This window comes from Pygocentrus nattereri, chromosome 25 (genome assembly GCF_015220715.1).
Source record: "Pygocentrus nattereri isolate fPygNat1 chromosome 25, fPygNat1.pri, whole genome shotgun sequence".
In the NCBI taxonomy this organism is placed as follows: Eukaryota; Metazoa; Chordata; class Actinopteri; order Characiformes; family Serrasalmidae; genus Pygocentrus; species Pygocentrus nattereri.
The window spans coordinates 19724966-19735499 of NC_051235.1; the positions used below are offsets into that span (position 1 = coordinate 19724966).

General features: G+C 39.0%; 1 protein-coding gene across 2 annotated transcripts; it reads right to left on the reverse strand.

The window, feature by feature from the left end:
• Positions 1-1136: 1136 nt before the first annotated feature.
• Positions 1137-10172, reverse strand: LOC119262438. Of its 2 annotated transcripts, XM_037534408.1 has the most exons (18): positions 9008-10172; positions 7925-8250; positions 7676-7790; positions 7506-7568; positions 7031-7414; positions 6833-6931; positions 6525-6757; positions 5837-6015; positions 5629-5728; positions 5144-5491; positions 4959-5021; positions 4795-4849; positions 4602-4693; positions 4392-4506; positions 4204-4314; positions 3756-3923; positions 2662-2814; positions 1137-2521 (listed from the first exon to the last, which is right to left on the reverse strand). In XM_037534408.1, the coding sequence occupies exons 2-18, from the start codon at positions 8009-8011 to the stop codon at positions 2316-2318; spliced, it is 2571 nt and encodes an 856-aa protein (XP_037390305.1). In that variant the 5' UTR covers positions 8012-8250; positions 9008-10172; the 3' UTR covers positions 1137-2315. The 2 variants fall into 2 exon arrangements, with proteins under 2 accessions (XP_037390305.1, XP_037390306.1); XM_037534409.1 differs by lacking the exon at positions 9008-10172 and having other exon boundaries at positions 5635-5728; positions 7925-8402.
• Between the last annotated feature and the right edge of the window lie 362 nt (positions 10173-10534).

Below are 10534 nucleotides of genomic sequence, written 5' to 3' on the forward strand. Positions count from 1 at the left end.
GAATTAGTTGCTGAATTAGAGTTTTTTAAAGTGTGCAAATTTTTGTTATTCCTGGGGGTGTTGCTGGACCTCCAGGGGTCAAATGGCATTAAGAACTGTATATATGACTCTTCTATCATGCAGAACAACCTAGGCAGAGATACTGGGAGTCTGATACCAAAAAATGTTCCCTTCTTCCCAGTTCTTATGTTATTGCTTCTAGTGGCAGTTTGGAGTTGCACAGGCACAAGGTCACCAGGCACAGCGCTGCATTCATATGCAGGCTTTGCAATGCGCAGCGCTGGACTGGTGAAACCTGTGGAAATAAGGGAGACAAGACACCAAACCCAACGAGGACTAGGTGTTTTGGATTAATACTCAGGTGATTGGGAATTGGGTAGGGATGGTGTAAAGTGTGCTCCCCTAGAGGTGGAGGCAGGAATGGAGGGAGTAGTCGTGTCCCCAGAGCTGGGACGCCGACCCCCCGTGACACCGTGCAAACACACAGTGGGGCTGCCGAGTGCTGAAGCATGTAAAAAATACCTATGTCCTCTGTTGCATGATATTCCAGGCAGTTGCTAGGGAGTTACTATGTCATTGCTAGGGTGTTGCTAAGTAGTTGCTAGGGTGTTACCTGGCAGTTGCTATGACATTCCAGGTGGTTACTAGAGTTTTACTATGTTGTTGCTAGGGTATTACTAGGTAGTTGCTAGGGTATCCCAGGTGGCTGCTAGGGTGTTACCAAGTGGTTGCTATAGAGTCCTAACTATGTGGGTATGTGTGTGCATGCATGTTAGTGTATATGTGTATTTAGCAGAAGTGTCATGAGTGTGAGGGAGAGGGACCCTGCGTGTCTGTGAGACTGAGTGGCCTACTGCTGCATCATCGGTTTAAAAAACTGCCCCATTCATTCCTATGGGGATTTTAAAATATTTAAACTTAAATTTATTAAAAACTATAAATCCTATCGGATCCAAAAATACACAGCACAGGTCTCGTCATGATTATCTATGTAACGGTGTTTGCACAATTTTCCATCTGTGTTGGTGACCTACTTTTCCTGCACAGCATGTTTGCCCATTAATATAACTTGAAGATTAATGTAATGTATAGTGCATTTTCATGGTGAATAAAAAAAGACAAAGTTCTCTACCATAAAGATTCAGATACAGTACCATTTATTCACAATGTAAAGCATTTTTTTTCTTGACAATTGTCCATATTAACATTAGACTAAGGATAAATGCACAGAATAATACCAATTCAGCAGTATCCATTATGTGCACTGGAAAGTGTACAGCGCGTTTCATGATAGTATGCAAATTTAACTGTATATGCACAATGAAGACTATATACAAGCTTCAGGGGTCTTGTCTCCTGTGCAAAAACTGCCTCCTCAATTATATAATTACACACATACACACAGATATAACAATGAAATTAATTCAGGCTATTCTCAGGCCTGTGATACATATATAGTAATTCAGCACAGCTCGAATAAGACGTGAATGAGTAGGTGTCCTTTGTAATTTTTGTGATCAAAAGAACAGATTATAAAATTTAATAATAAAAAGTGTTTTTCACTCCCAGAGATGTCTTCTCCACCCAACACAGAATTGGCCAAAGCAATTACAGGTAGTTCTCGACTTACGACGACGACTGGTTCCAACAAACCCGTTGTAAAGCTGATTGGACGTAACTCGAGTAGGCTATATGTACAGTACTGTGTAATGATGTTATGAAAATCTTTAAATCATATTTTATCATCATTTTCCTTATTATTGTTATATGTCATACTTTTCTTTGTTCATTTTATGTCATTTGAAGCGTCTATTAATACACTTTCTTTTTTTTTTTACAGTTAATTTAAAGTAAAACACTAATTGCAATTCAGAACATAACATATCTTCCGGGATGATGGTCAACCCCTTGTTATTCCGAGTGCCGATCGTGATTGTTTTTTTCCAGTGTCAATCAAAATACTCTTCTCTTCCATTGTGCGCTCTTTAGCTGAATCTCAAACCGCGTACTACAACACTAGAAAGCAAGCCTAAGTAGTGCACTACGCCAACGGCCGCTACTATTTAGGCAAGTCTCGGTTGTAATTCGGCTGTTGATTCGCTTTTCATTTGAGAAAAAGAACTAAGCACGAATTATAAGTTAAATTCTTAATTCTTAAATTCGTAGCTCACCTTTCATAAAACGGTCGTAAAGTCGAATGGACGTAAGTCGAGAACTACCTGTAAATGATGTGGTGATAATGCACCACATCATGCACCATAAGCTGTTTTGAAGCCCAAAGAACTAGACATGGGTATTTAATAATCTCAATGTACTTATGAAGAATCAATGTCATTGTCATCATCAGATGTGTCCTCCACATCTGACACTTGTTCCTCCCTGTCCTCAGACAGCATATCTTGGGATGTCATTTCTCCATGAAGAGCCAAGCTGAATGATGCTTTTGTGTGATGTACTTGGGCATTCACAACACTCAATCTCCTCCTCAACATGCTGTGATATCCACAGTGTGCGCCATTGCCTAAGAATTGGATGAAAAAGCAGATTAACAATGCCCCCCACACCAGGTTTTGCTGAAGCACAAATAGTCCTTCAATCAAGTTGCATACTCTTGACTACATACTGCAAAAATGCTATTAACTGCAATGATGAAAAACTTACTTTGGTCCAGCAGTAAGGTTTTTAGACTCCCAGCAACACCTATGAGGGAGTTCAAGTGCCTCCTCATCTCCTGAACTACAATTTGCTCCTCCTCTTGCATTCTCCTGATCACCATCACCTGGTCAAAGATGGCCTTCTTTGTTCTGAGATCAGCTGTTCATAGAAAGAAATAGAAATATTTAAGCTTACAGCAAGTCAGACCTGCCAACCTGGGAATTCTTTTTGAGTAGCAACTTCTTGCGGTGGGGTGGCACAGCACATCACAGCAAGGCACGGCACAAGGTCAGGTACATTTGCACTCGGGCAACAGGTATCAGTGAATGCATGCATAAAAAACAAAAACATCTCAATCCAATACTCGAACATTTCACAAACATTTCACTCGAGCACAGAAAGCAGTCGAAGGTGACACATGGCGTGCGAAGACAATCGAGAATGAAAAAGGCGGTTTGAGCGCAACATGATGATAAACACGCACGCAGGACTTCTTGCTGTGCTCACGAGTTTCACATTCACGCTCGCAGGGGGATATTTACACAAGCGAAATGCTAAAACTTAAAAAAAAAAAAAGTTTATATTTTGCATCTTGTTTTTGAGTAGCCTAGTTTTGACATTGACAATTCACAATTCCCATATCCTGCCAGTTACCTCTGAAACTGTTTAGTACAGTCCTCCCTTTAAAACCAGTCACAGTATGAAGATGGACTGAGAGGGATGAAAACTAAATTCGTTACTTTCGTTTTGACGGCTCTCCGCTTGTAGCCTGTTTGAAGAGTTTAAAACTACCACTATGATTGGTCAAAGTCTTCCCAACTGGTTGCTGCCCAATGCAGTTACACCCATAGACAACCTGCCCAGTGCGCAAATGCACAGACAGTTGAACTCAAAGCCATCGATGGCTTTTCTCGTATTTTGAAGTGACAAATCGTAGCAGCGTAGTTTGATGTCTAAATGCGTATCTGCTACGCAAAATGCGTAAAGGTTGGCAGGTCTGGCAAGTGCTGGCTCTACCTATTAAGCAACACAAGCAGTTATTTAGGATGTATTTAGTATGCAAAAGCTACATTTGAGCTCTGTATTGTACATGTTCTTACTGGGTCCAAGATAAGTCCAGGACCACACAAAATTTTCAGTCAAGAGAAGCTCATCAACAGCAGGCAGAATGATGTCCGTCTGTTCACGTAGCTCTTCAATAGCAGAAGATAAAGCTGCCTTTTCCTCTGCAATTTTCTGGCGCATCTTATGTCGTCTCTTGTTGCTGTCTGCGGAAGAAAATATCAGTCTACTTATTCAAAGTTTACTTAATCAATATCACTATTCACTTTCACTTCACTGGAGAAATAGGCTGACAGTATTTTGTTGTACTGTACAATCCTATATAGGCATAATGACAATAAAGTTGACCTGAATTGAATATAAAGACCTGAATAACATGCACAACAATATTTACATAATTTACATGATGTTATGTTTAGTACATTACAAAAGAAAGAAACAATCAGTTGGCTGAAAGAAAAATTGCTAAATAATGAGGAATCATACCTGTCTGACGGTAAAGGCGATGTTTCCTCTGCATGACACTAAGGTACAGTCCTTCAATTTTCTTCTTCAGAATGACCTCCCTTGAGGCTTCACCCTCCAAACTAGAATTTGCTATTAGGAAAAAGTGACTTTAGAATAAAATATTACTGAATAAGGACACAAGATCAATATTTACTTCAGTATATTACCTTCAGGCCAGTGTTGCACCTCAGTGACCCACTGTTGGATAACAGCATCATCAATCCTTAACTCAGCTTTGAGCTCCTCCAGCTTAAGCTTATCATCTGCCACTCTCTGGACGGCCTTTAATATTACCAAATCATATCACCAAACATTTTTCAGTATTCAGTAACATTTTAAAAGCGTTAAGAACAGTTCCAGTCAGTTAAATGGGGTACCTTAGCATATCTTTGGGCCAATATTTTGTCCATGTTACTCATTTTCTTTTTGTTCCACCCCATTGCCAGAACTGTGAGCATGTCTGTTCTTCCTGTAAACAAAAAGTTTGAAACATTTAACTTCATTGTAATTTCAATGGCTGTGTATCACAAATACATGTGATGGGTTTATTGTATACCAAAAAATACTTACCACCTTTAGACATGTATTTTGTGGAGATAGCAGCCCTGGACAGGAAGCTATTTACCTAACATAGATATAAATGTCAGTAATTTTTCATTATCATGCTCGAACTATCAAGTCTCATTACAACCTCTACACTTCAACAGCTACATAGTGCTTTAAATTATCTTTACCTGCTCCACTTCCTCACCAATGGTATTGCCAGCGCCTTCTTGATTGCGTCCACCCCATTTCAACTGTAACACAGTTTTTGAGAAATCTTGGGAATAGTTTTCAAATTGATTTAAAATTCATATTTTGGTTTGTTTAGCCAACAGTTTTCACATAGCTGTTGAGATTTTATACAACCTTTGCTTACCTCACATGTCCAGGAGTGTGCTTTGGCATGCATCACTGAAAGAAGTGGATGCATCTCCAATAGTCCCTGCAGTTCAGAGCACTTATTGGAGACCTTTTCCAAATACGGATAATACTTGCATGCCACATCTGAACAGAAAAAGGAAACATTTGAGGGGGACAGTTCCTTCTGCAGATACAGAGGGTAAGCATAAATCTCCCCTCTGAACATATTCAGTGCTCTCAAAAGCACCCCATGCCGGCACACAGCGATTTCCAGCCCCTCCTCATCAATTTTTGAGGCAGATTTCCCAGAATGCTCTTTTGCAGCTGTCCATTGTGATGATCCGCACATTCCTTTCCCAGGAGTCTATAATTAAATAAAACAGCACAAAAATGCAAGGATTAGAAAAGAAAAACGAATGTGTTACACAAATAAGTAATTAATTTAAACAGATCAATGAACACAAAATATAAATTCTTAAAAAAAAAAAAACATTAGTGTACATTTACATGTTTGGTTGCCTGCTGGATTTGAGCAACAAAACTTGACACCTCCTCATCTCTGGCCAGGAAGGTGCCATCAAAAAGTCCCTTTGTGGCACTTCTGCACAATAGAAAAAGCTAGATTTCTGTAATGCTACAAACATGAACAGCTTTTGAAACAACATGTGTTCTGTTTGAAAAAAGAAGTATTCTGAACACAACTTCATACCCTGATGCATTCTTAAATCGGTATAATTTTCTATTTCCATCCACTGATACAGCATGCATTTGTGGTGAACATGCTGTACACCGGAAGGGCTCAACTTCCAACAGTTTGTCCACCTCATGCTGCGCGTAGCACCACTCCAGAAATGACCGCTGGAATGTGTCACCACATATTTTTCCGGTCTTGCAAAATAACAGAAAAAACACAAAGGTGATGAACTAATTGTACACATACATTTCTTCATTACATGTAATTAAAAAATACTTCAACACATTGTGTACCACACATTATACACCACACTGACGGCCAGAGTACAGCACAGTAAAGTAATTAGCTGATGAGTTACACCAGGGGTGCTTGAGCAGGAATAAAATTACCAAACTGTGCAAAACTATCAGGGCATCCAGGTCCAGAGTTCCTTACCTCAAAATATAACAAGAACCACCAACACATTTTAACCTGTAAATGGGCATGTAAAAACCTCATGTGGGCATTTTTCACCCCAACCAAGGTCGCATACCTTCTATGTACAAATTAGAGAATAATGTAAAATAGATAAATGTATTCTACAGCACCTTTAAACAAATAGAAATAGGTTCTGCTTGATTGGAAAGACCATCTGCAGCCACAGTGACCCTTTGTGGATAAGACTGGCCCTGATCTACAACAAAGAAATATGATGCACGCTTACTCTGCCAAAATACTTTGTTCTTTCATCAAGCATTCCAATAAATGCTTGACGAGAAAGCCCAGGAGCCAGCTGCTTCAGATCCTGGAAAGACTGGAACAGGTCTACATGGAAGATGGTCTGGTGGTTGATGGTAGCAGGCCAATATCCACATTGTACTAGTTCATCAAGTCCAGTGGTCCAGCTTTTCATGCACTGAGAACAGCTCAATGTTGGCAAATTTAGTTGGTACCGTCCTGAAATCAAAAAGAGCTGTGTAAGCAGCATGAATTCAGTCGTTTGCATTTAATTGAACTGAACCAAGTACTTACCATTAATTCCAACAAGGATGACCTCTTTGCCACAGGTCAGCTTTAGCTGACTGGGAGAACAGGTACACTGTTGAGGTAGACGAACCGGCAACAGTCGAACTAAAACACAGAAGAAAAAAATTAATGGCAACAAAATTAATCAGAGCTGAAAAAACAGATGGCAAACACATTGCACAACTATTTAAAAGAATTTAAAATCTTCATGCTTTATCTGGTGTGACCCATCATTTTGAAGTTGAATGATCATGTTTGGGGCTAAGGGTTGATAGAATCCCTCAAACATGGCTTCTCGGTTATGGAGGATGTGCTGATGTATCTGTGTATCGCAGGAACTGCACAGGAACTGTCTTGGCAAACAATCTCTGCACCTCACAACAGATGTGTTTTGCAGGCAGATGTCACAGATATAGGTGTCTGTGTGCTCTGCGAGAAATATGTTTTTAACCATGGCTGATCTAGAAGCATTCCACTTCTCTGAGCTTTGAGCTTGCCGTTCAGCCCAGCTTAGTGGCACAGTGCCCTTCTCTTGTGGAGGAATGTCCCTGAGAATGTCTTGCAGTGCATTAAGTTCTTGAGCACTATCTGTAAATGTAAGACAAAAAATATTACTAAATTATTAAATGTGTGACTAACAGTTAGGTATGTATAATCTGTGTAACAGATTTCTACTGACCATAAGGTGTTGGCTCAGGCTGCTGAAATACTGGTTCAGCCACTTCAGAACTGCTCCTTTTACCTGAGTTTGGAACAAAAAGCAATGTGAGACCAAGGTACATTTTCATTATTAAACTATCAGAAGACCTGTACAATTCAAATTTAGAGACCAAAAAGAACATTTATTACGTGTAGTCGAGTTATAAGTCTTTGGGGGAAATTTTGGAATAATTTGTCCTGAATTATCCCTCTGTCTCCAACTAACAACACCAGATACGGGTTTTGCCGACCTTCTTTTCTTTGCCTATGATTGTAAAATAAAAATTAGTACACATACCCAGGCTCATTAAACTGCTTCAGTAAATATCCATAATAAAGATCATGCCATGCTCATACTGTTACCACAACATGTAAAAAGAAAAAAAAACACAGTATTACCAATTTTGGATTGAGCTCTGCTGCAAGTCTCTGTGCTTCCTGAAGAAGCTTGTGGAATTTATTACCAGAGTCTCCTTCAGAGTCCATGGTGTAAATGAAGGCAAAAATATGACACCTACAGATACACAGACAGACAACAGATGCACACACACAGACAATGCAGACAGATAAACAGGTAGACAGATAAACACCAAGACAGACAGACAGATATATGGATGGATGAATGGATGTATGGATAGACAGACAGACGAGTGGCTCTTAAAAGTGCCGTTGGGTCGCTATAAAGGATAGAGAGATAGATGGATGTGAGGAGGGATCTGAAAGGTCTGTGAAAAGAAAAAAAAAAGATGTCAAAACATTTAATGTTACCATATAATTTTTCGGAGCATATTGCAGATACTGTCAGTAATAAAAGTAATTAGGCCTCTCCAACTAGATTTGGTAGAGCACAGTGTGTGAAATGTTTAAAAAAATATCATTGTGCATTTATACTCTGAAAATATTTTAACTCATTTATTAAATACTACCACGTATCATGAAAACTTCTTACTCATGTTTTCACAATTCACATATCAACCAGCTCTAGCTGTAATGTCATTTCTATATCATTCATTAATGGACATACAGTTTGAGTAATGTTAGTGTAGACCTGTGGATTATTTAGGTATACATATTAGGCACATGCTCTAATTAGGCCAGCTCTAATGCTAGCTAGCAAAGAACATTTTCACCTGTTAAACACCGACACGCATTCTTAGCATGTCAAAAGTAAACTACTACATGGTGCACAGGGCAACATAACTTTATAGAAATTGCGATACTTACAAAAGGAAGAGTGATTAAAATCTCAAGTTTATTAAAGGCATGCTAGCTAATCTAAGCTAGTTTACTAGTTTAGCTAGCAGCATGACCAGACTGTGCACATTTGTCTTATACTCTTGGGATGTTAAACCGAGCTCCTACTTAATATTGCATTTTATTTAAGTTTATATTAATGAAAAAAAACTGTTAATGTATTCAGAATTGCATGTGTCTGTTATTAAAACGAAGTCAAGTTAAGCACCGGACTGCTTACACACTCACCGTGTGGAGGGAAAAGCGAGCTGTGGTTCCGTGTCCAGAGGATCGGGCGGAAGTGCACACAGTCCGAAAGATGGGGGGCGCTCACTTTCACTTCAATGCATTAGCTTTCATAAATGAGGCTGTATGAAATGTAGTGCCCTAACTTAGACCCTCCCTTAAACGATCTTTGCTTCAAAACCTTGATATCGATGGTCGCAATCGCGCTCAAATTGGATAGCAACCTTACCAATGCAACCAGAACTTCACAGTAAGAGTCTTTGTCTGAGCACATTCTTGTTAACTAAATACATACATATATTGGGATGTTTCCATACGTGGTCTATTATGAATGAATTCCTGTTACAAGTGAGGTTAACTAAAACGAACAAGAATGACTAAAAGTAAATTCCTTTGTTAAATTGGCAACCTCGCACATCACTTCTGAAGATGTAAAATCCATCATTATTTGAGCTTGGATACTAATCAGTTCATTTAGGCATATCAGAACCTGAGAAGAACCAGAAACAGAGAATAAAAGAAGGAATACGTTTAGGTGAAAATTACGTTTGTCTCCACACATCAGAAAAAAGTAGCCAAAAACAAACCGAACAAACCCTAAACTATGAAACTATTAAACTCTCATAGTTTATTAATTAATAACAGAATTATGAATAATATATTAATTACTAATATTAATACTATTATTATTATTAATTAATAATAACGTGTGTGCTCATTGGTGTGTATCTCCGTCCCTTACTCTGTGGCAGGCCTGAACATACTGTGCTCCAGTGTATAGCACGCTTATATTTACCTCAGACATCATTGCTCAGGAAGGGTTTTAATAAAGCGATTATGTTGGTCTTTTTAGTGAAGAATTCTGACCGAATCCCACTGTATTCTAGGCATTCGCTCAGTAAGTGCATCTCTCTCTATGTCTCTCTCTCTCAACTCGTAAAACGTCAAATGTCTCATCTTTTTTTAGCGTTTGCGTTAATATACTGTACAGAGTAGATACTACGATCAGTTTGGACACCTAAATATAGCCTAGGGATCGATTTGTCGGGAATCGGCGAGTATTTACATGTATTTGATAGCGGCGTAACATTTGTACGCAGCTCTCTGCGTACGCATGAGTACGCATCCCAGTGTTTAGTTTTGCGTACGATTTCATACGCATAGGGAGTGAGACCCGGTTGGACAGCCCTATCCACAGCTAGCAGGGAGCAGTTGGGAGTTAGGTGCCTTATTCAAGGGCACTTCAAAAAGGCAATCTTCTTGTCACAAGGCTGGTTCCCTAACCTCCAGCCCATTACTGTCCCACTACATTAAATATAATTCTCCTAAACTTTATTATTATTTATTACAAAAAAGGAACTTTTAATCCTAAAATGGTAACTTTGCAGGAAAAGGCAAAAAACCTTTGATATGAGTTCATGTAAAGATATAATGAAAGGTGTTTTGGAGGACTTTCATCTTGAAATTGTCAGACAATGAAAAGGAAAAACAACTGCTGTGTTCAAATGATGTATAAAAAGGGAAATCAGA